This window comes from Aquarana catesbeiana, linkage group LG09, assembly GCF_042186555.1.
Source record: "Aquarana catesbeiana isolate 2022-GZ linkage group LG09, ASM4218655v1, whole genome shotgun sequence".
In the NCBI taxonomy this organism is placed as follows: Eukaryota; Metazoa; Chordata; class Amphibia; order Anura; family Ranidae; genus Aquarana; species Aquarana catesbeiana.
In genome coordinates this window covers 45,133,661-45,159,917 of record NC_133332.1, presented here as the reverse complement: position 1 = coordinate 45,159,917, position 26,257 = coordinate 45,133,661, and the positions used below count along the sequence as shown (strand labels likewise).

At 44.5% G+C, this 26,257-nt stretch overlaps 1 protein-coding gene across 1 annotated transcript in view; it reads right to left on the bottom strand.

Moving 5' to 3' along the window:
* Window positions 1-10,403: 10,403 nt before the first annotated feature.
* Window positions 10,404-26,257, bottom strand: part of LOC141107563 (proteasome subunit beta type-7-like) — a 34,185-nt gene continuing 18,331 nt past the window's right edge. The window contains exons 5-8 of the mRNA XM_073598398.1: window positions 25,452-25,567; window positions 20,017-20,075; window positions 17,029-17,180; window positions 10,404-14,372 (exon numbers count right to left, since the gene is read on the bottom strand). Of these exons, the coding sequence (XP_073454499.1) occupies window positions 14,267-14,372; window positions 17,029-17,180; window positions 20,017-20,075; window positions 25,452-25,567 (433 nt within the window). The 3' untranslated portion in view covers window positions 10,404-14,266. The remainder of the gene's footprint in view (window positions 14,373-17,028; window positions 17,181-20,016; window positions 20,076-25,451; window positions 25,568-26,257) is intronic.

The window sequence follows — 26,257 nt, the reverse complement described above, 5'->3', positions numbered from 1 at the left end:
AGCTGCTGACAAATTGAACTGCTCTCTATAGGCACACCACAGGCTCACTTTAACCCCTGACCTCAAAGCCAAACCAAACTTTTTTTTTTTCAGCTCAGTATAAACCAGAGGCATAAAAACAAAAGGTGTGTAAAGCCAGACAGGTTTGGATCTTTAAACATCAGCCACAGCCTAATTAGAAAAGCCTGTGCCTTGCCAGCATGCTGCAGGAAAGATTCCTTGCTCTACATGGGGAAGCAGAAGTCTATCTGTAGAGGTCCAGCTTGCTCCCTGAAAGGTCAGAGCTAAAGCTCGCCAATAGCAGGGAGCTTGAGCTGTATTGATTGCAGTGCTATAGCTCAGACTCAGCAGGGGACATGTTGGACCTCTGCAGAGAGATAAATGCTTTCACATGGAAAGCAAGGACCCCACTTTGCAGCTGCTGGCAGGCTGTGGCTGTTTTTCCAACTGCAATACACTGAACGCCTTTTTGTCATGATGTACTTGGAACATACAGGATTTAGCTGATTTAAATGAAATGTTCATTTGGGTTTTAATGGAGTGGCAGGAGAGTGAAAGGAAGGTGAGTGTGCCCACCTGAAGAAGGCCGCAATAAAAATGTAATACATTACTGTTTACCAGTCCTAAGATGGTGGTTGCATTAGTTTTCCTCTGATGATCCTGCCAGCAACATACTTCCTGTTCTAGTGTGACAAAGTTCATTCGCCAGCAAAAAGGAGAGGAGGATGGGACTTTATATGAAGCATGCATCCAGGGAGATAACACGATAAGAATGAGTCTGGCAGGTACCTAATATAATAATACTATGAACGTTGCATGAAAGCACTGCATGACAACAATTGACAATCAATAGTTTATTTGTACAGACCCCACTTTTAAGTACACAATGGGGTTTATTTACTATTGCTGGAGAGTGCAAAATGTATATAAAATATGATAATAACATGATAATATATTAGCATAATTAGTTCATACTGTATGTATGTATGGAAAAGCATCATAGCCACCCTTGGGCAAAAAGTGTGTTAGGTCTATAGGACACCCCCTCCTGATCTACATAACATAAGGGGCAGGTGTCCTGTAGTCTATAGAGGAGAATTCAGCAGGGCTGACAATACTGCTTGAGGTTTCAGTGCAGCAGAGGCACAGAGCACGGGAACACACAGGCTTAATTCATTTCTGGCAGTTCTTTTTTTTTAATTGGAAAAAATAGAAGTTTTTTGTTAGGGTTTACATATCCTTAGTTTAACCCACTAATGATTTCCATACGTTGGCAGCAGTCTGGGAGGTATTACACACACTCCCTCCGCCATGTCCTTTGTATCACCTGTACAATTAAAGGGCCAGTCCATCCAAAAGTGATATTTCAGTTAAAAGTGGAGTCTGCTGGGCTTAGCCATCCATAGCTTCTTATGTCTCCTGTAGTGTCATCACCTTACAATAGTTTCTTGCTCTATTCCTGCTCACAATGAGGTGCTCCCATTTCTCCTGTTGTATGCACCATCCGAAGAGAGTCAACCCTCCATGTAATGGTTGGAGTAAATGTGAAGATCTGGGATCTCAGTTCCCGACATCTCATCACAACATATGAGATACAGTTAGGTAGTATAACGCTCCTCCATCTACGTGACCCACAACAAAAATTCCAGGAGCCGCTCAAGGCTCCACCAGGTCCTTTTGCATGACAAACCGCTAGGAGTGCTGACAAGGACAGAGCTCGTCCCAGCTCAAAACATCCAGGAGGAAAAGAAAGTCCTAAAAGTCACACATCACAGCAAAACCCATGAGGAGGTATATGCCAGTCTCAACCCAGGCTCCAACCAAGCCATGCCCCTCCAATGCATTTCACTCTGCCCCCGGAACTTAATCATGTGGAATTAAGGCTCCTCCATCTATTACTGAATGTTTTGGGTGAAGTGACCCTCCAAAAATGACCATACATAACATCTTCCTATATAACCATAACAATGCCTCTGCTCTGGTCTTATCCAGGAAATCAGCACCAACCGAGAGTTAATCATTCTCAGCATTGGTGCCAGTTGACTCAATAATAACCCCCAACATTGCTGTCAGTGGCCACAATATTAACCCCCAATGTTAGTGTCAGTGGATGCAATATTAACCCCCAACATTGGTGTTACTGCCAGTTGACTCAATAATAACCCCAACATTGATGTCAGGGGATGCAATATTAACCCCCAACATTGGTGTCAGTGGACACAGTAATAACTCTAATGGGGCGTACACACGGTCGGACTTTTCAGCTACAAAAGTCCGACAGCCTGTCCGACAGACTTTCAACGGACTTTCGACGGACTTGCGGCAGACTTTCTAACGAACAGACTCTACACACGATCACACAAAAGTCCGTCGAATTCTTACGTGATGACGTACACCGGACTAAAATAAGGAAGTTGATAGCCAGTAGCCAATAGCTACCCTAGCGTGGGTTTTTGTCCGTCAGACTAGCATACAGACGAGCGGATTTTTCGACCGGACTCGAGTCCGTCGGAAAGATTTGAAGCATGTTTCAAATCTAAAGTCCGTCGGATTTGAGGCTGAAAAAGTCCGTTGAAAGTCCGGAGAAGCCCACACACGATCGGATTACCAGCCAGCTTTAATCCGTCAGCGTCCGTTGGACTTTTGTAGACGAAAAGTCCGACCGTGTGTACGCGGCATTAGTATTGTTGTCATTTGACACAATAATAACCCCAACATTGGTGTCCGTGGACACAATAATAACCTGGAGCTGGATACCCACCGATGACATTCATGTTAGTGGTATTAATAAGCCCCGACATTTGTGCCAGTGGATGCAATTATAACCCCCAACTTTGGTGTCAGTGAATGCAAAAAAGCCCCCTACATTGGTGTCACTGAATGAAATATTAACACCCGACATTGATGTGGACACAATATTAATCCCTAACATTGGTGTCAGTAGACTCAATATTAATTCCCCAACATTGTTGTCAGTGAATGCAAGAATAATGCCGCGTACACACAGTCGGACTTTTCAGCTACAAAAGTCCGACAGCCCGTCCGACAGACTTTCGACAGACTTTCGACTTTTGGCAGACTTTCAACAGACTTTCTAACGACCGGACTTGCCTACACACGATCACACCACACCACAAGTCCGATGGATTCGTACCTGATGACGTACACCGGACCAAAATAAGGAAGTTGATAGCCAGTAGCCAATAGCTGCCCTAGCGTCGGTTTTTGTCCGTCGGACTAGCATACAGACGAGCAGATTTCTAGGTCCGGCGGAGTTACGACGTAAAGATTTGAAGCATGTTCCAAATCTAAAGTCCGTCAGATTTGCGACTGGAAAAGTCCGCTGAAAGTCCGTCGGCGTCCGTCGGACAAGTCCGGTCGAAAAGTCTGACCGTGTGTACGTGGCATAACTCTTACCATTGGCGTCAGTGGAATCAATATTAACCCACAACATTGGTGTCAGCGGATGCAAAATTACCCCCAACATTGGTGTCAGTACTTGTTGACACAATAATAACCACCAACATTGTTGTCAGTGGACGTAGTATTAACCCCCAACATTGGTATCAGTGGACACAATAATAACTCTCAGCATTGGTGTCATTTGACACAAAAACCCTCAACACTGATGTCAGCGGACACAATAATAACCTGGAGCTGGATATCCGCAGGGGCCAGGTGACTTTCCTGGGAGACGTTAAGTGTAATGCCTCGTACACATGATCGGACAACAAAACCGTGGAATTTTGTCCGAAGAACGTTGGCTCAAACTTGTCTTGTATACACATGGTCACACAAATGTTGGCCAACAATTACGAAAGTGACGTACTAGATGTGCTACGTGTTTTTTTCAGCTCTTTAGCACCACCCTTTGGGCTCCTTCTGCTAATTTCGTGTTAGTAGAAGTTTGGTGAGTGTTGATTTGCGCTTTTCTTTTCGCGTTTTTCATTTAGCGCTTTTCAGTTCGCGCTTTTCAGCTTGTTTCTGAGCGGCCGTTCGTTAACCAGACATGTTGCGGAATCGGAGGAGATAAAGTGTTCTTTATTATTGGCCTTGGAGTTATTGCTTTGACATAATTTTTTTGGTTGAATAATGATTTAATTTGGTATATTTTCTATATTTTTGGATGCATAGAATGCAATTTTTGGTTAAGTTCTATTGGCAGATAGCATGTCTATTTTTTTTTTTTTTTTTTTTTTTAATGCACAATAAAAAAATTGTGTAAAATAATACTTGGCTATGTGTTTTACTTCAAATGACAGTTTGGGAGTAGGCAGTTACATTTTAAAAAATACAATGTAAAATTAATAAGGGACACCAACATAGTTGTATCTTTGTTCTTAAAAACCACTGGATAATGGTGTTGTGGTAACTTGCACAAATAATAATAAAAAAAAAAAAAAAACATAGTAATATTATTCTTGCTATCACTAGAAAAAAAAAGCCTTTAAAAATTTGTTTGCAATAACTCCATCAGTATCACCAGCAAAACAGCTTCATTATTATCCCATTAAAGAAGAAGAGAATTGTGTGCTGCATTTGGAGATTTCATAATTTGCTGCGTCACGAATGTTAATTCTCCATTACAAACGCTAGTTTACAAGACTGATGCCAGCTTCCCAGCATGCGTGTTTGTACTTTGGACTTTTGTGCGACGGACTTGTGTACACACGATTGGAAAGTCTGACAACACACATTTGTTGGCGGAAAATTTGAAAACATGCTAGCCAACATTTGTTGGTGGAAAATCCGACAACAATTGTTCGATGGTTTATACACACGGTTGGATTGTCCGTCAACAGCCTGACATCCAACATTTCCCGTCGGAAAGTCCGATCGTGTGTACGGGCCTTAAGTTTTGCTTTTGGGTATCTACAGCCCTTATTTCTCTCTCTGTGGGTGCTAAGCAAAAAACAAATCATTGAAAACACACTTATGGTGACTGACGCTCAATGTTTCCCATTTCCTTTTAGCTATTGACTCAGCCCTGGGGTAAATGTCAGCCCACCCAGCCACTAGGGGTCCCTCAAATGCCCCTGGGCATTAGGGGGGGGGGGGGCGGATGCTTCAGACACAAGCCCTTAAACTTGGTACACACAATGAGATTATTGGACGAATGATCGTCTGTTTTTTTTTCCCCTTTTAGTCTCCATATCGAAAGTGAAGAGGTTACTAAAGTTCAAAAATTCTCGAACGACAGAATAAAAATTCAAAAGTGATGTAATATATTGTATTGTGTTTGCATTGCATTTTTCAGACAAAAGTTGTACTGGTTAAATGAAATTCGTATGATCTGGTATCGTATGAGAACATTTTTCGTATTTGTCCCTTCGGGTAATTTCAGATGAAAACTGTGTACTAGCGACACATGCTGCATATGATGGGCAAAAGCTGCATTTGATGGGCACAGGCTGCATATGATGGGCAGAAGCTGCATATGACGGGCACAGGCTGCATATGATGGGCAGAAGCTGCATATGATGGGCACAGAGGCTGCATATGTTGGGCACAGGCTGCATAAGATGGGCACAGAAACTGCATATGATGGGCACAGGCTGCATATGATGGGCACAGAGGCTGCATAAGATGGGCACAGAAGCTGCATATAATGGGCACAGGCTGCATATGATGGGCACAGAGGCTGTAGATGTTGAGCACAGGCTGCATATGATGGGCAGAAGCTGCATATGACGGGCACAGGCTGCATATCATGGGCACAGACTGCATAAGATGGGCACAGAGGCTGCATATGATAGGCACAGGCTGCATATGATGGGCACAGAGGCTGTATGATGGGCACAGGCTGCATATGATGGGCACAAAGGCTGCAACTGATGGCACAGTGGCTGCATTTTATGGGGCACAGTGATTGCATATGATGGGCACAGTAAGGCTTGATGTTTTTTTTTTTCAGATCTTTTCAGTTTGCTTGCGCCCCACTAAAAAATTTGAGCACCAGCCGCCACTGGTCCAAAAGCAGCCCTTGGCTGTTTGATACTTTCGCACAGGCACTCACCCCCATGGATTCTCACCTATAAAGAACGCTGTCAAGAAGTCATCCACTGTCTAGACAATTTCCTCCTCGTCGAAAGTTTCAAACAGGCCCCCGCCGATCTACAGAAACTGACGTCACTTAACATCCCACTGGCGGTTAGGAAAATGGAAGGCCCGGATAGTGCACCTATGTTCCTGGGAATCACGTTAGATACTCAGTCCATGTTAGTGAGAATCAGAGACCGTATACATGCGTTTGTGATCTCCCAAGCCTGTTCCAGGATAGAATTTCAGTCGCTGCTAGATATGCTAAATTTTGCCATGAGGCTCATTCCCCAGGGTAGGTCTTTCATTTTTCGGTTGTTGGCATTGTTACTCTTAGCCCCCAATCCTTATTCTCGGGTTAAACTAGATTCCGCAGCTCTATCTGATTTACACATCATGTGAGACGAGTTTCCCCAACACTGGAACGTAATCGCCATGTTCATCCCTGCAGAGTCGGTTTTATCTCCTCGGGCCTTGACTGATGCAGCAGCCACAAAAGGCTATGCGGCGATTTTTTGGCACTCACTGGCTAGCAGGGCCATGGCCGGACGAGATTCTGGCCATTCCAGGGTTTGCGGAGACATCAGCGTTGTTTGAGATTTACCCTATAGTGTCGGCAGTGCAGGTGTGGGGTCACTTTTGGACAGGTAAAATGGTAGTTTTCTCCACAGACAATCAGGCTACCTCAGAAATTGTTAACAAAGGCAGGTCCATTACTCATCATGTCTTTTGTATGTAGTCTTATTTGGCTGTCCATCCATTTAAATTTCTATATAGAGCAACACCTTGGATTGCGAGGATAATTCGTTCCGGAAACATGCTTGTAATCCAAAGCACTTGTATATCAAAGCAGATTTCCCCAAAAGAAATAATGGAAACTCAGATGATTCGTTCCGCAACCATTTATTCATAGGTCCTTCAGTTTATAGTCCATATAAAAAGATTATAGCAATGTGATAGGTTGTGTAACCATAAAATGTCCATCCACAAATAGAAGCCTCCACAAGGGGATTAGAAGCAAAATCCAGCAGGAGCTCCAGAGTATAAAAGAGAAGAGAGGCGCCTCTAAGTGTAGCAATATGTTGCTAAATGTTGTACCTTCATTAAATGTAACCATATTGCTACACTTATGCCGCGTACACACGGTCGGACTTTCCGACGAAAAATGTGCAATCGGAGCTTGTTGTCGGAAATTCCGACCGTGTTTAGGCTCCATTGGACTTTTTCCATCGGGTTTTCCGACACACAAAGTTTGAGAGCTGGCTCTAAAATTTTCCAACAACAAGCTCCGATCGCACATTTTCCGATCGTGTGTAGAAAATTCCGACGCACAAAGTGCCACGCATGCTCAGAATCAAACAGAAGAGCTGCACTGGCTATTGAACTTAATTTTTCTCGGCTCGTCGTACGTGTTCTACGTCACCACGTTCTTAATGTTCGGAATTTCCGACCAACTTTGTGTGACCGTGTGTATGCAAGACAAGTTTGAGCCAATATCCGTCGGAAAAGATCTGATGGATTTTGTTGTCGGAATGTGCGATCGTGTGTACAGGGCATTAGAGGCGCCTCTCTTCTCTTTTATACCCAGTTGTGACGTGACGCTACTCTCATATCAAGACATCGCTTGTATATCAAGTCAAAATTTGTTTAAAAATGTTGCTTGTCTTGAAAAACACTCTCAAACCAAGGTTTTACTGTACACTGTAGGTTCATCAGTGGTGTAGAGAATACAGCGCCAGATGCTCCGTCTCGTTTTAACTACCCGCTATTGTTCTAGCAGGTCCCAGACGCAGACCCCTGTGCCACACCGTCCCCGCATTTCTTGCTGCTAACGATGGACTAGATACTCACTGGGCCAACGCGACAGCTTTGATTGACAAGTCATTGTCATTTAAAACCAGGAAGGCTTATGACACGGCCTGGAATACTTTTCAGGCTTTCCAGTCTCGGTATCCTAGGACTGATTGCTACAACATTCAATATCTACATGCATTCATTGCCTACTACCACTCACAGCTTAAGCTGTCCCACAGCACTATTAAGACATATCTGGCAGGAATAATTTTTTGTCCATACAGGACCCCAATAGGCCATCCATATTTACAGCACAAACCATTAAGGCCATTCTAAAGGGGATTCAGAAGAATAGCCCTCCTACCACGTTAGCAGACCCCCTATCACAGGGCATATATTCCGGAGCATGTCCGATATATTTACAAGGTCCCCTTTTGGGGTGCTACCTAGCTTGGTTCTCAAGGCGGCTACGTATCTAGCCCTCTATGATTTCCTAAGGCCAGGTTTGTTCACATGTACCGGGACGTACCCGTATACTCTTGATTAATCAGTTAGTCAGGTACCCCGACCATTTCCGGATGCATCTGGACGCTTGCAGGAGCCGGTACCGACATTAGGTTTTTTGAGACCAGTACTGCCTGGTGCCCGGTCACAGTCTTAGACCAACTCATGGCGGTGACAGCAGATAAACCCAGGGATAGTCCACTTTTACCATTCCCTAGTGTCTTCCTCTCCACTGCACAGTTCATGAAACATTGCCGCACCCTACTGTCAAATCTAGGTTTGGACCCCAAAGCATAATCCGGCCATTCTTTCAGGATAGGAGCTACTTCCACTGCCTATTGCTGTAATAATGAATGCAGTATCTAAACAAATGAAATGTAACGAATTAATAATAATAAATAATAAAAACGTATTATTATTATTTATTATTATTTTGTTCCGTTCCATTTGTTTAGATGCAGAATTCTTTATTCCGGATAATTCGCAACTTCAGATATATTTGTATTCGTTGCGTTCACTAACAGCCAAATTTGAAAGGAAATTCCAATACCTATAACCTTATAGTTAGTTATTATTAGTTAGTTATTTAAAATTTTCAAATTTCAGAATATCCGAATTCCGGATTACGGATTTTGGAATTTTTCGAATTTTCGAAAAAAAAACAAAAAAAACTAATGTAACAAAAACAAACACATTTTTTGGCAGTGCACATGTCTAGTCTGCAGCTACAGGCATCCTCCCAGTATCGTTCTTTTCAGCCAAAAATTCCCTACAATGTAAAAGCTATGCTAGCAGCTGATTGGCTGCTGGATTGCATTTACAGGCAGCAGGAAGGGAGGTTCCCCCACCGGCACCTCTCCTGGCTCTCCTGTGTGACCGGGTAGCATGGGATTTGATCTGGCAGTGTCACAGGGTTACCATTGGGCTGGCCTGGGACCAGATGGTCCCAGGCCATCTCTATGATCCTGGGAGGCCGGAAACGATGTCATAGCATGACCTCCGCCTCTGGCAGATATAAACACTGCCCACTGCCTTTTTTTTCCTCTGAAAGGAAAGATCATAGTTTTTTTTTTTTGTTTGTTTTTTTTTAAATTTCATGCTTTCCAGGGTAGAAGAGAGATCTGGGGTTTTATAGACCCCAGATGTCTCTATAAAGAGGACCTGTCATGCCTTATTTCTATCACAAGGGATGTTTACATTTCTTGTGATCGGAATAAAAGTGATTGAAAAAATTAAATGGACAGTGTAAAAAAAAATATAAATAAATAATAATAAAAATCCATTTTTTAACCCCCATCCCCTTGTGCTCACACACAGAAGCAAACTCATACGTAGGTCACGCCCGCATATGGAAACGGTTTTCGCACCACACATGTGAGGTATCGCTGTGAACGTTGGAGCAAGAGCAATAATTCTAGTGCTAGATCTCCTCTGTAACTCTAAACTGTTAACTTGTAAACATTTTAAAAGCTCCACCTATGGAAGGTTTTAAGTACCGTAGAGTGGCGCAATTCCACAAGCATGTGCAATTTTAAAGCGTGCTGTTAGGTATCTATTTACTCAGCGTAACATCATCTTTTATTACTCCAAGAAATTGGGTTATATATTGTTTTTTCTGCATTAAAATTAAGTGTGTTTTTTCCAAACATAAAAAATTGCAATTACTGCGATTTTATTCTCTAGGGTCTCTGCTAAAAAAAAATATATAATGTTTGCGGGGGTTCTGAATAATTTTCTAGCAAAAAAATAGGATTTTTTTTTTTTTTTTAACATCAACATTTATTGACTGGAAAGAAGTACAAATGTACAACACAGTTTACTATGCTTCAGTTATGAATGAACACAGTGAGCAAGTGTGTTCATTTAGAAAAGGAATGGGTGGGGAGAGGAAGGAAGCCAGCAGCACTGCAGGGCGGGGGCCCAACACGAGGGGGGCCCGGGCAGTAGGGGGGAATCAGCACTGCATGTAGTGATTAGGGTGTGCCCAGGCACACCCGGAACACCCACATGTGCACGCCTATGGACGCCACTCTTTAAATGAATACAATAAATAATATCAAGCCGGATCAGCGTTTATTTATTAATTTTATTTGTGCTGGAAAGGTCATGTTTACATAGAAAAAAAGAAAAAAAGGTTTAACCCCTAAGTTTTTATCAGACTACAATAGAGCAAAGATCCCATTAAGTAATACTGTATGTTCAGCATTTATTTATCTCATCATCATTGGATCTGTATTATTCATAGCATCCAGTTTTAAATCCTGATATATGCAAAGAAATGAATGCGATTGGCTGCTATAGGTTGCACAGACATATTTCTTTCAACTGAATGCTATTAAGCTATTTTCTCTCTGGGTCGAACAATATTCTTCATGACTGAATCAGGGAAATACTGTATTGTGGCCACTAGATGGAGCTGACAATCATAGTGAACAAGTATTTCTTTTGTATCATCAGCTCCATCCAGTGGCCATAATGTGTTTTTTTTCCTGATTTATTCTGTCCTGTATGAAAAATAACATTCAGCCTGGGAAGAAAATAGGCTAATAACATTTGATTTTACCCATATTCACACAAAACGAGCGTGCATACAGTTCCACAGGTCAAATACAAGGGTTTTTTAAAAAGTTTCCACACTTTTTTTAACTCTATTAAATCTAAAAAAAAAATTGCGGAAACTTTTCGAAGACCCCCTTGTAGTACTGAAAATGTATTTATAAATACACTGTTCTATTTGTTCCCCAGCTATATTGATGAAGTACAAAAGCCCAAAGCCCACACCTGCAGTAGCTTACAGCAATTGATCTGTAATGAAAGAGAATTTCTGTTTTTATTGAGCAGTAGCAGAGAATTGTACCATGTCAGCTGTTGATTAATGTAGAAAGTTTGGAGCTTAAATGAGGCCTTCAATTGGGAGAGGGGAGATCATGACCTTCATCGCAATCTCCTCCATTCACAAAGTGCCTTTTATTCTGTGAAAAGAATGCAAGATATTTTCTGAATGGAGGAGGTGCAGAGCAAGCAACCCTTTACCATCTGTGTACTCAGAAGTGTAGGTCTCAGTGCTGGACATTTGCCACTTGTTCTACTGTATGGGGGAATGAAACTTTTGCCCAAGAGTTTGCCCAAACGCAGCAGTGGCCACACACATGGCACATACTTTATTAGTAGTCATTTATTATTACAGTGCAAATGTCCAAAAATGTTTTTTGTTTTTGGCCAGAGTTCAGCTTTATGTTTGCCAACAAAGGGTATCACTTAAAGGTCCATTCATAAAGAATAAAATAAAAAAATGTTGGACAAATGTGACAAGCATTCGCCCAGTCTTGACAAGTTTTGCCTATTACAGTGATTTTCTATGATCCTGAGCACCATCTAGTGGCCATAATGAGGTATTTTTCTGATTGTGGTATTCCAGAAAAAAAAAAAAAAAAACACATTATGGCCACTACTCCTTGAGAAAGTCATGTGACAAGTGATGAAACGCGTCAGCGCTGGGCTTTATGACGTCATTGTGCACAAACAGGAAGCATTTTACATCTCCTTAAATCCGCGTTTGACAACATGCAAGTGACTGTTAAGGGGCCCATATACCCCAATTGTGTAAAGTGTATTGCTTAGGTGCACCCGAAAATGTGAGTTTATATTTAGAGTTTTGTATTTGTTTTTTTAAACGATTCAAGCACTATGTCAGTTCTCTGATTTTATGAGCACCTTACATATGGATTACTGCACACTGAAACTAGTGTACCTGGAGTAAGACCCTAGTAGCCAGCTGCTGGAATATATACCCCCCAAAGGGGAAGGCTTACAGTGACCTGCAGAAGGTCTGTGTTTAAGGTGAGCGCATAGTTTGGAAGGTGAAGGGGCACTTAATGTGAAACACTGTATTCCCAGAAGAATTTTCTTAATTCATGGATTTTGGTCACCGTTTTACACTTTTGAACTTTATCACATGGAGTTTTTTTCACAAAGTGGTGTTTTATTAATGTATATGTTTTTTTATTGATATTTTTCTCAATCACTTTACCTATTGGTCACAATATTGTGTTTTTATTCATTGGTAATTTATTGTTAGGGATGATTTAATATTTATATAGCGCAATTCAATATAGGAGTAATGCTTTACCATTTATTTCGTCAAGGCTGGGTGAATGCTTGTCTAATTCCTCCAACATATTTTTTATATAAATAGACTCCTTAAACTCCACACTTTGGTTTTGTTGAAAAAATAAGTTTTCCAGTTCTGAAGGGACTGTGGGTGGTCTTGCCCGTGATCCCTTGCCCCCCGCTGTTTAACAAATGTGTTAGATTCAGGGACCCTATCCATAAGCTTTTTTATCTCAGCATAAAAAGAGCTGCTAGTCTCTTTGATTTAGGTGTCACATCCCACCATAGGACCATGTTTTAGTTTCCAAAGCAAAAAAACAACCAAAAAGCAAGAACTTTAAGATGCTCATTAATGGAAGGGAGTGAGTATTGCTCTTGGCTCGCAGTGGAACCATATTGCTGGTTTTTCAATGAGCCCCTAAGTCATGGGTAGGCAACCTCGGCCCTCCAGCTGTGGTGAAACTACAAATCCCATCATGCCTTTGCCTCTAGGAGTCATGCCTATGATTGTCAGGGTCTTGCAATGTCTCATGGGACTTGTAGATTCACCACAGCTGGAGGGCTGAGAATGCCTACCCCTGCCCTAAGTGGTCTAGCTTGACCCTGCTGCAGAATATGAGCTCTGAGGAAGGGGGTGCGTCACCCGAATGGTGTAAGCCTGCCAATTGAAACAATGGTTTGGGCCTGGTGATACCGTCCCACTGCTGGTTTATTTTATCATAGTGTGACTATGATGTGACACTAGGTTTATGGGTATACTTACGAGTATATTTTTGGTTTTGGCTTTGGAAACTGGAATAAAGTTTTTTGTAATGCACTAGGCCTTTGCACCCTCCTGTTTATTTTTATAGTTTTCCTAGTCTGAGGTGGGCAGCGTTGGCGAATATAGACCTATCTGGAGACTACCAGGATTGTAGTCCATCCTTTTGATGTCTATGCTTCTGGTGCTCTAGGGTGCATGAGCATAGTATTTTTTTTATGCCACTAGATGTCCTCGGTCTTATGGCCAACATCATTCAACTCCTTCACCCTTTCTTCTGAACCCAGGTCACACTGGACGCGCCCCTAGCCTGAGACTGGACAGTGAAAGGAGAAGCTGCACATGTGATGAGCTCATCATCTCCTCCTATGTTTGTAGTCATCCCATGAACCAGCTCCTTGTACTTCTTCCTCTCATGCTCCAGCCCTGCTGTACAGAGGCTGCAGAATGCTGATACCAAGTCAAATTCAGGTACTTACACTGCTTGAATTTAAAAAATACATTTATTTATGTAAAAAATGATTTAGAAAGTTGCATTAACGTTATTTAGAAAGTTGCATTAACGTGTTTCTTTTATATCTGCTTAAAATTCAGCTTTAAAGCCTAACCCTAGACAATTTTTCTAGTTTTAAATAGGAAAGGAAGGAAGGAAAATGCATTAACGTTTTATTTTCTGTCTTTGATCCCATGAGGGAGATTTCCCCTTACTTCCTGTCCCTCATCCAAGAAATGGGGGTGCTATTTTCACTGGGACAGGAAAGCACAGTTAGGAATAAAAATGTTGTCAAACGTTCTATCCCTTCCCGCTCTACTAAAAATTTGATTTTGTCGTTATCTCCATTGGATAGATTGCCCATCACTTCCTGTCCTGACAGGAAGTGAAGAGAAATCTCCTTATTAAAGGCTCAGATGCTAGTAGAAACCTATGAAGTGCTCTAACCCTTCCTCGCAATATTTAAAACTAAAAGATTTGGTTGGGGTTGGGCTTTAATGTTATCGCCTACAAGGAATTATCAAACATCTGGAATATGTTTAGTGATGAGCTCCTGTTGGATTGGTTTATTCGGTCTCCATCACTTGAACGGTTTCCTCCACCACCTCATAGCGAGTGACGGTTTCACTCAGCACAGGTGTGGTTCCCCGGGCGTAGCGATATGACCGCAACCTGGAACGACAGGAGGAAGGATTACAAGTCATCTGTGTCGGGGTGTTTCTATCAGTATATTATTTCTACACAAGTCATTTTTGTTACACGAGGCCACCAATACTTCTGAGTTTCACATGGAATGTTGACATCCTTAGCTATGCAGGCAGCTAACTGTTGCCGCCGTAAAGGGCTAGGGAATGTGTTGCTCAGCTTCCAATCAATGGATCCTTACACCTAAAGCCTAGCCTTCTGTGCACGCTCAGAATTACCTGCATCCTGTGTTTCAGACACCTCTGTGTATCCTGAGCTCCTGTGTCCCTACGTGTCACATGTCCTCTCCATGTACACCAGCTGTACCTCTGAGTCTCCAGTGATCCCTGCACTCCACGAGTTCTAGTGACCTCTGAGCTCCGGTGATTCCTGTTTCTCCAATGACCCCAACATCTCCATTGTCTCCAGTAACCTCTGCACTCCAGTGACTCTAAAGATCACAGCATCTCCAGTGTCTCCACTGACCCCAACATCTCTAGTGACCACAGCATCTCCTGTCACACTGGCACTCCTTTGTCTCCAGTAATGCTTGTGCCCCCGAGTCACTAGTGACTCCTGTGTATCCAGTGAATCCAGCAAACCTGTGTCTCCAGTGGCCCCAGCATCTCAAGTGACCCCTGTGACTCCTGAGTATCCAGTAAACCCAGCACACCTATGTCTCCAGTGACCCGTGTCTCTAGTGACCCCAGCATCTCCAGTAACCCCTGTGCCCCTGAGTCACCAGTGACTCCTGTGTATCCAGTGAATCCAGCACCCCTGTGTCTCCAGTGACCCCAGCATCTCACGTGACCCCTGTGACTCCTGAGTATCCAGTAAACCCAGCACACCTATGTCTCCAGTGACCCCTGTGCTCCCAAGTCACCAGTGTTGCCCTTGTATCCACTGACCCCAGCACTCCTGCGTCTCCAGTGACTCCTGTGTTTCTAGTGACCCCAGCATCTCCAGTGACCCCTGTGCCCCTGAGTCACCAGTGACTCCTGTGTATCCAGTGAATCCAGCACCCCTGTGTCTCCAGTGACCCCAGCCACCTGTGCTCCCGATTTACCAGCGACACATTGGTATCCAGCGACCCCGGCATCTCCAGTGACCCCTGGGCTCCAGTGTCTCCAATGACCCTTGAGCTCCAGTGTCTCCAATGACCCTTGAGCTCCAGTGTCTCCAATGACCCTTGAGCTCCAGTGTCTCCAATGACCCTTGAGCTTCAGTGTCTCCAATGACCCTTGAGCTCCAGTGTCTCCAATGATCCTTGAGCTCCAGTGTCTCCAATGACCCTTGAGCTCCAGTGTCTCCAATGACCCTTGAGCTCCAGTGTCTCCAATGACCCTTGAGCTCCAGTGTCTCCAATGATCCTTGAGCTCCAGTGTCTCCAATGATCCTTGAGCTCCAGTGTCTCCAATGACCCTTGAGCTCCAGTGTCTCCAATGACCCTTGAGCTCCAGTGTCTACAATGACCCTTGAGCTCCAGTGTCTACAATGACCCTTGAGCTCCAGTGTCTCCAATGACCCTTGAGCTCCAGTGTCTCCAATGACCCTTGAGCTCCAGTGTCTACAATGACCCCTGAGCTCTAGTGTCTCCAGTGATTCCTGTGTCTCCAGTGACCCTAGTGTCTCCAGTGACCTCAGCATCTCTAATGACCACAGCATCTCCAATGATCACAGCATCTCCGGGGTCTCCCAGCATCTTCAATTACCCCTGCACTACTGTTTAGTGAACCCACCGTCTCCAGTGACCACTGCGCTCTAGTGTCTCCAGTGATTCCTGTATCTAAAAATTACCCTGCCTCCCCCCAAAATTGTATTTCTCTTCCTGACTAGTGACTCACAAAGCTACCAGCAATTATAGAGGTTTCTGTGCTGGTTCCCTTTGTAACCTTTTCCTGAGTACAAATTAAACTTCTGCTTGAAAACAGCAGCACTGTTATAACCCTCTCACATTTTGGTTCCCCCCGGAGAACACAAGCTTGGAGAGCAATAACAAACAGTTCTGAACAATGAAACTGATAAACGTTCATTATAACACTCATGCCCTGTACACACGGTCGGATTTTCCGGTGGAAAATGTGTGATAGGACCTTGTTGTCAGAAATTCCGACCATGTGTGGGCTCCATCACACATTTTCCATTGGAATTTCCGACACACAAAGTTTGAGAGCTTGCTATAAAATTTTCCGACAACAAAATCCGTTGTCGGAAATTCCAATCGTGTGTATACAAATCCGACGCACAAAGTGCCACGCATGCTCAGAATAAATTAAGAGACGAAAGCTATTGGCTACTGCCCCATTTATTGTCCCGACGTACGTGTATTACGTCACCGCGTTCAGAACGATCAGCTTTTCTGACAACTTTGTGTGACCGTGTGTATGCAAAACAAGTTTGAGCCAACATCCGTCGGAAAAAATCCATGGATTTTGTTGTCGGAATGTCCGATCAATGTCCGACCGTGTGTACGGGGCATCAGAGATGTTTAGACATGTTGCAGACATTCTGCTATAGATGAGACATTGTTCCCTGCTTTCTGCAGATAAAAGAATAATCTCTTTTCATAAATTTGAATATCTGTTCAGTAGAGAAGAAGATCAGAAATGTAAATTGTATGGCCACCCATACTGTAGAACATTACCTCTTTCCTTTGGACTCTGTTTCAGTGTATCCTCTCAGTACTTTTGCCCCTTCTCGTGTAATCACACATAAATCCACCCCACTTCCAGATCCAAGGTCGCACATGATGCCAGCTGTTATGGCATCCACGACCAGCTTCTTTGCCTCTTCCACCTGAGATAGATTATAAAAATGTTATTTCTCCTGTTTATGTCGCACCAACATACTATATTTCACAGTCACATCATTCTCACCAGAACAGCTTACACTCCACTGTCCTAAGTTGGCCAATGGCCATAAATGTTGCACTAATCCTCTAGATGAGTTGTCTCCAAACTTTGGGCTTTATCCGGCCCTTGATGCATAATTGCATCCACTGATACCAACATTGGGCATAATTCCTCCCACTGACACCATCAAAAGGGCACAATTCCTCCCACTGACACCAATGATGAGGCACAATTATTTCCATTGACACCAAGGATGGGGCACAATTCCTTCCATTGACACCAATGATGGGGCACAATTCCTTCCATTGACACCAATGATGGGGCACAATTCCCCCAACTGACACCAACAATGGGGCATAATTCCTGTCGCTGAAACCAACAAAGGGGCACTATTCCTCCCAATGACCCCATCAAAAGGGCACAATTCCTGCCACTGACACCAACGATGGGGCACAATATATTTAATTGATACCAACGATGGGCCACTATTCCTCCCACTGACACCAATAAAAGGGCACAATTCCCCCCACAGATACCAATTCTTTTTATTGACACCAATGATGCGGCGGAATTCTTTTTATTGACACCAATGATGGGGCATTATTCCTCCAACTGACACCAACAATAGGGCACGATTTCTTCCACTGACATCAATGATGAGGCACTAGGTCCTCCCACTGACACCAAGAAAAGGGCATTGTTTACTTCCACTGAACGCCGGGACTATTTTGACTCCCACTGGCCACAGTCCGGCCTGCCTAAAGTCTGAAGGACAGTAAACTGGCCCTTTGTTTAGAAAGTTTGGAGACCACTGCTCTAGATCAGCCATTATCAACCAGGGTTTCGTGGACCCTTAGGGTTCCTCCAGAGATTGTTAGGAGTTCCTTGAGCTGCGACTAACTGACCTCCCATCTGATGGTGCCTGCATAGTTCCAGGGTTAACACCGCTTGGCAGAGCCAGCTGCATGAAACCAATTACTCTTTTCGCATTACCTAAGGGGGGCATTCTGACCACCACTTTAGGGGGGCATTGTTCCCACTGGCCACATGTTGATTTTAGCAGGGATTCCTTGAAACTCAAAAAAAATTTCAAGGGTTATTCTGGGACAAAAAGGTTGAGAAAGGCTGCTCTAGATTTACCAGAACTATGAGGACTTACAGTGAGGGAAAAAAATATTTGATCGCTTTCTGATTTTGAATGTTTGCCCACTGACAAAGAAATGATTAGTCTATCATTTTAATGGTAGGTTTATTTTAACAACGGCTGGTGAGAAGACTGCTCTGGTAGTTCTTCAGGCTTCCTCGAAGTAGTCTCTGGTAAAAGGGTGGATGGTCTCAGTGGTGACTGCTTCCTCTTTACCTCTGACCACCACTGGTTCCCCATCTAGCTGAACCTCTTTCACTCGGTTGGACTCAAATCTTGCAGTCCCAACCCTATGCTGCTTCTCCTACTCCTGGATAGGCCTCCGGCAGTCTAGCAGCCAGGTGTCCCTGGGATAGGCCTCAGGCTTCTGGCCTAGCAACCCATAATGACATCACACACGTCCACCCAGACAGCTGTCCAGGTGGCACAGAACAGGGATCACCTGACTCCACCCAAATAAATAGGCTCTCCCAGCAGACCAAGGGGCTAAAGAAACCCCGGCCAATTGGCTGAGACACCTCATATATTCCTAGTCTGACCTTGCTATGCCCTTGTCAATCTAATGTCACCAGCAACAGTGCCACCTAGCGACAGAAGAGAACAGGTGCAGCAAACCCAGATTTAGGGAAGAATTAGTGGATCTTCTAACCATTAGCCAGGACAATTACTACCTGGCAAACTAAATTCGTTAGCAACCCTGCCTAAACCCCAGGGTTCTACAAACACATTTCAAAAAAGTTATAAAATGATTTGCATTTTAATGAGTGAAATAAGTATTTGATCCCCTATCAATCAGCAAGATTTCTGGCTCTCAGGTGTCTTCTATACAGGTAACGAGCTGAGATTAGGAGCACTTCTCTTAAAGGGATTGCTCCTAATCTCAGCTTGTTACCTGTATAAAAGGCACCTGTCCACTGAAGCAAACAATCAGATTCCAATCTCTCCACCACGGCCAAGACCAAAGAGTTGTCCAAGGATGTCAGGGACAAGATTTTAGACCTACGCAAGGCTGGAATGGACTACAAGACAATTGCCAAGCATCTTGGTGAGAGGGTGACAACAGTTGGTGCGATTATTTGCAAATGGAAGAAACACAAAATAACTGTCAATCTCCCTCAGTTCTCTGCTTTTCTTCTGGGATCGCTGGCTCCAGCGCTGAGTGGCCAGAGCCGCGATGAGGTCACTCCCGCAAGCAGAGTACGCCGGACCTGCAAAGCGCATGCTTTGCTGACATTAGCGGCTGCATACAGGGTGAAGATCTCCTAAACCGTGCCTTATTATAGGCTTACCTATAGGTAAAAATGTCCAAGCAGGGGATACAACCGCTTTAAGGAGGGGGGAGTGTTAAAGTAGAACAAACTCTTTTTTGGGAGCCGGGTTTCTCTTTAACATAAGGGGAGGTGTTCTTTAATCCACAGAGGACTGATAGCACTGCTTGAGATGACATTGCAGAATACACCATACACAGGACAGTACTGGATTTCTGGCAGGATTAACAGGAATTAATTTAGATTTATTGAACAAAAAAAAAAAAAAAAAAACACCCTTCTATTTCAATTGTATTTTTACAAAAAGGAGCAAAAGAAAAATCAATTGTTAGGGTTCACGTCCTCTTTATTGAGATATGGTCTCTTACCGTCATATTGGGTTTAAACTGATCTTCCAGTACAGCGATTGCCGCAGCTTGACCAGATCCTAAAAAAATATAGAGCGTGTCAAAACAGCAGGACATGTCATAATGCTGTAACACTATAGGCCCATTCAGATGTCCACACGTATTACAGTGTGTTAACGAGCGCACCTTACCATGCGTTATCCTGCATGTCAATTTGTGTAGCAACTGTACAGTGCCTTCAAAAAGTATTCATATTTTATGGGATTTTATGTAATAGGCCAACACAAAGTGACACATAATTGTGAAGTGGAAGGAAAATGATAAATGGTTTTCAACATTTTTTACAAATATATATGTGAAAAGTGTGGTGTGCATTTGTATTCAGCCCCCTTTACTCTGATACCTAAATACTAAATACTAAAATCTAGTGGAACCAATTGCCTTCAAAAGTCATCTAATTAGTAAATAGAGTCCACCTGTGTGTAATTTAATCTCAGTATAAATACAGCTATTCTGTGAAACCCTCAGAGGTTTGTTAGAGAACTTAGTGAATAAACAGCATCATGAAGGCCAAGGAACATACCAGACAGGTCAGGGATAAAGTTGTGGAGAAGTTTAAAGCAGGGTTAGGTTATAAAAAAACATCCCAAGCTTTGAACATCTCACGGAGCACTGTTCAATCCATCATCCGAAAATAAAAAGAGTATGGCACAACTGCAAACCTACCAAGACATGGCCGTCCACCTAAACTGACAGGCCGGGCAAGGAGAACATTAATCAGAGAAGCAGCCAAGAGGCCCATGGTAACTCTGGAGGAGCTGCAGAGATCCACAGCTCAGGTGGGAGAATCTGTCCACAGGACAACTATTAGTCGTGCTCTCCACAAATCTGGCCTTTATGGAAGAGTGACAAGAAAAAAGCCATTGTTGAAAGAAAACCATAAGAAGTCTTGTTTGCAGTTTGCAAGAAGCCATGTTGGGGTACACAGCAAACATGTGGAAGAAGGTGTTCTGGTCAGATGAGACCAAAATTGAACTTTTTGGCCTAAAAGAAAAACACTATGTATAGTAGAAAACTAACACTGCACATCACCCTGAACACACCATCTTCACCGTGAAACATGGTGGTGTTGGCATTATGTTGGGGGGATGCTTTTTTTCAGCAGGGACAGGGGAAAGCTGATCAGAGTTGATGGGAAGATGGATGAAGTCAAATACAGGGCAATCTTAGGCTGGGTTCACACTGGTGCGACACGACAGCCGTCCTACTTTGGATCCGACTTTGCCCTGCGACCTGAAGCCGACATATGTCCGACTTTCAAGGAACAGGGATCCGACCAATACCAGGCACTGTGTTTGGTATGAATCTTAAGGGGGAACTCCACGCCAAATTTTAAATAAAAAAACAGCATGGGTTCCCCCTCCAAGAGCATACCAGGCCCTTGGGTCTGGTATGGATTTTAAGGGGAACCCCCTACGCCGAAAAAACGGCATGGGGGTCCCCCCAAAATCCATACCAGACCCTTATCCGAGCACGCAGTCCAGCTGGTCAGGAAAGGGGGTGGGGACGAGCAAGCGCCCCCCCTCCTGAACCGTACCAGGCTGCATGCCCTCAACATAGGGGGTAGGTGCTTTGGGGTAGGGGGGCGCCCTGCGGCCCCCCCACCCCAAAGCACCCTGTCCCCATGTTGATGAGGACAAAGGCCTCTTCCCGACAACCCTGGCCGTTGGTTGTCGGGGTGCTCATCGGAATCCGGGACCCCCCTTTAATAAGGGGGCCCCTAGATCCCGGCCCCCCACCCTATGTGAATGAGTATGGGGTATATCATACCCCTACCCAGTCACCTGGGGGAAAAAAGTGTCAATAAAAACACACTAGACAGGTTTTTAAAGTAATTTATTAGGCAGCTCCGGGGGTCTCTTCCGACTCCTCCGCGCTCTGTGGCCTCTTCTCCCGCTCTCTGGTATCTTCTGCCAGGCTCCTTCGCTATCTTCTGCTCTTTTGCTAGCGGTGGCCTGGTCTTCTCTGTCGTCTTCTTTCGATGTTGACACGACATTCTCTCCCGCTGTAATGCCACCTGCGCGGTGTGCAATGACTTATATAGGCATTGGGCGTGATCACCCGGTGACTCTGCCCCTTATTACGTCACCGCCCCATCATGGGTGGTGACGTCATAAGGGGCGGGGTCACCGGGTGACATCACCCAGTGACCACGCCCCATGCCTATGTAAGTCATTGCACACCGCGCACGCGGCATTACAGCGGGAGCGAGCGTCGTGTCAACATCGGAAAAAGAGAAGAGGGAAGAAGACGACGGAGAAGACCGGGCCACCGCTAGCAAAAGAGCAGGCGATAGTGGAGGAGCCCGGCAGAAGATACCAGAGAGCTGGAGAAGAGGCCAGAGAGAGCGGAGAAGAGGCCGGAGAGTGCGGAGAAGTCGGAAGAGATCCCTGGAGCTGCCTAATAAATTACTTTAAAAACCTGACTAGTGTGTTTTTTTTATTGACACTTTTTTCCCCCAGGTGAATGGGTAGGGGTACGATGTACCCCATACTCACTCACATAGGGTGGGGGACCAGGATCTGGGGGCCCCCTTATTAAAGGGGGCTCCCAGATTCCGATAAGCCCCCCGCCTGCAGACCCCGACAACCAACGGCCAGGGTTGTCAGGAAGAGGCCCTTGTCCTCATCAACATGGGGACAAGGTGCTTTGGGGTGGGGGGGGCCGCAGGGTGCCCCCCTGCCCCAAAGCACCCACAACCCCATGTTGAGGGCATGCGGCCTGGTATGGTTCAGGAGGGTGGGGGGGTGCTTGCTCATCCCCACCCCCTTTCCTGACCGGCCGGGCTGCATGCTCGGATAAGGGTCTGGTATGGATTTTGGGAGGGCCCCTACACCGTTTTTTGGCGTAGGGGGTTCCCCTTAAAATCCATACCAGACCCAAGGGCCTGGTATGCTCTTGGAAGGGGAACCTATGCCGGTTTTTCATTTAAAATTTGGCGTGGAATTCCCCCTCAAGATCATCAGAGCACAAGTCGCATGCCAAAGTCGGATCAGGCAAGACGGAGTTTCGACTTTGATCCGACTTCAATGATATTCAATGGGTTGAAGTAGGATCAAAGTCGGACCAAAGTAGTGCAGGGAGCATTTTCAAAGTCAGACCGACTTGTGTCGGACCAGTTAAGATGGCTCCCATAGGAAAACATTGATTTTCACACGTCATGTGACATGAGCTCCCAATGTCGGAGCGTTTGTCGCAAAAGAGATGAGACTGGGACGGAGGTTCACCTTCCAGCAGGACAGCGACCCTAAACATACAGCCAGAGCTACAATGGAATGGTTTAGATTAAAGTACATTCATGTGTTAGAATGGCCCAGTCAAAGTCCAGACCTAAATCCAAATGAGAATCTGTGGCAAGACTTGAAAATTGCTGTTCATAGACGCTCTCCATCCAATCTAACAGAGCTTGAGCTATTTTACAAAGAAGAATAGGCAAAAATGTCACTTTCTAGCTGGTAGAGCTGGTAGAGACAACCCCCAAAAGACTTGCAGCTGTAATTGCGGTGAAAGGGGGTTCTAGAAAGTATTGCCTTAGGGGGGCGCTATACAAATGTACCCCACACTTTTCACATGTTTATTTGTAAAAAAAAATTGAAAACCATTTATCATTTTCCTTCCACTTCACAATTATGTGCTACTTTGTGTTGGTTTATCACATAAAATAAATCCCAATAAAATACATTTACATTTTTGGTTGTAACATGACAAAATGTGGAAAATTTCAAGGGGTATGAATACTTTTTCAAGGCACTGTAGGTGCGTTGAAGGTGCATCAATTTAATGCAATAGGGAGTCATTCAAAATGAACTGCACTGCAACGCACAGCACTGCGGTATGCGCTTTGCAATGCATTCCAGCAAGACATGATAAACACATATTTTATAGCACTTTACTGAAATGTGGAAATGTGAAGGAGCCCTTAATAAAACTTGATGTAAAAGCTATACAGCTATAACTCTATACATATAACTGAAAAGCTGTCTATCTACAGATACACATACACACACATATACAGTACAGGGATATTTTCCTCTGTAAACTTTGTTTTTTCTGTTGTGCATACTATGGCCCGCTCAAAGTCAGCCAGAATCCTTGCCTTAATGATATGGAATAGAGAGGAGGTGTCACAGCTCCAGGTGGGTCAAACCAAGGTAAAGGGCTTTACCTCCAGTCTAGACGTCCAGGTGCTGGCAATGCCGTAGTAGTTAGACATCAAAAGAAATTCTGGACAGCCGCACTCCAAAAAATGTATATTAGCCTTTTATTCAATAAAGTGTCATCCAAAATACAAGTCACAGCAGAATGGAACAAAGCTTACGCGTTTCACACTACAAGGAGTGCTTAGTCATAGCTTTGACTAAGCACTCCTCGTAGTGTGAAACGCGTAAACTTTGTTCCATTCTGCTGTGACTTGTATTTTGGATGATACTTCATTGAATAAAAGGCCAATATACATTTTTTGGAGTGCGGCTGTCCAGAATTTCTTTTGATGTCTAATTAATCATATGGAATGGTTGTGATTGGCTTGAAGCGGTATTAAACTGCACAGTGGCGGCTGGTGGTATATTTTTTTTGGGGGGGGGGCGGCAATCCGTCCACTGCTACCCCCTGGACGGGGGGCAGCGACTCCACCCTGTGTCTCCTCCTTCCTCGGCTTCACAACAGCGTGGTTCCCTCTGCGTCTCCTCCCTCCTCGGCGGCTAATAGCATCGCTTTTCCCCTCGGCCAATCGGGTCTCAGCACCCACTTCCTGACCCGGGAGGAGAATCAGGAAGACAATAGCGCAGTTGTGGCGAATAGGTGTGGCTTTTATGGGGTTAACAGGCAGTGAGAAGGTATCATATTGCCTCCTTACGGTCTGTCAAATGCCTCTGAAAACCAGTTCAAATACGGATCGCTTTTCATAGGCGCTGTACTTTAGCAGGACATCTGAACTTTGCCCTAAAGCGGTATTAAATCCAAAAATGTAATATATTGCAGCCTACCAATCATTAGATGTGGTGGATGCATTCTTTTTATTTCATTTGGCTTTTCCCCTCTGTTTTCACCTGGTGATCTGGCCAGTAACACACCTCCTGTATTAGAGCCCCCCCACTCTGGATGAAGGAGCAACCGAGACACCTTTGGACAGCAACATACTGCTGTTCAAAGGTGTCTCTGTTGCCTCTCCATCTAGAGTAGAGACACTCTAAGGCTGGGTTCACATTTGTGCGATGTGGGAATGCTTATAAACCACAAATTGATATGAATGGGTGGGGAAAAAATTGCACATCTGCATTGTTGCATAATGAGTGCTTTTGGCAAATTCTACTTTCACACCACCACCAATCCCTAACATCTGATTGGCTGAGCTCTGGCCTATGTTCTGTACTGTATATCCCTGCCACTTAGTTTACCCAGAGCTGTGTACGGAGTTTTGTCTGTGGATCCATGTGGGTGAACGCTGTACAGGTGGGGGCCCTGCACATCCACCCCTCCAGTGATGATCGATGCACCAACATGGCCTTGATATCTGAAAAAAGAAAAGATGAGATCATGTGTATAAAGTGTCTCTGTCATAGGGTTGCCACTTTTTCTTCATCCCAAACCCAAACACTTTAGCGGTGCACAGAAAAATTTTTGTTTTTAGCATACAATACAGCAGGGGTCAGCAACCTTTTTCCACTTAAGGGCCCGATTCAATGTATGTGAATGCATGGAGGGCCGCATTCACCTGCTAATAAATGAAGATAACATTACACAGGCCCTGCACCTCTGGCCCCCTTTACATTACACAGCCCCTTCACCTCTGGCCCCCTTTACATTACACAGCCCTCTGCACCTCTGGACCCATTTACATTACACAGCCCCTGCACCTCTGAACCCCCTTTACATTACACAGCCCCTGCACCTCTGGACCCCCTTTACATTACACAGCCCCCGTGCCTCTGGGCCCCTTTACATTACACAGCCCTCCAACTCTGGACCCCCTTTACATTACACAGCCCCCTGCACCCATTTATATTACACATCCCCCTGCACCTCTGGACCCATTTAAATTACACCCCCCTGCACCTCTGGACCCCCTTTACATTACACAGCCCCCACATCTCTGGCCCCCTTTACATTATACACTCCCCTGCACCTCTAGCCCCCTTTACATTGCACGGCCCCCTCTAAATTGCACAGTATCCTGCGACTCTGGACCCCTTTGCATTGCACA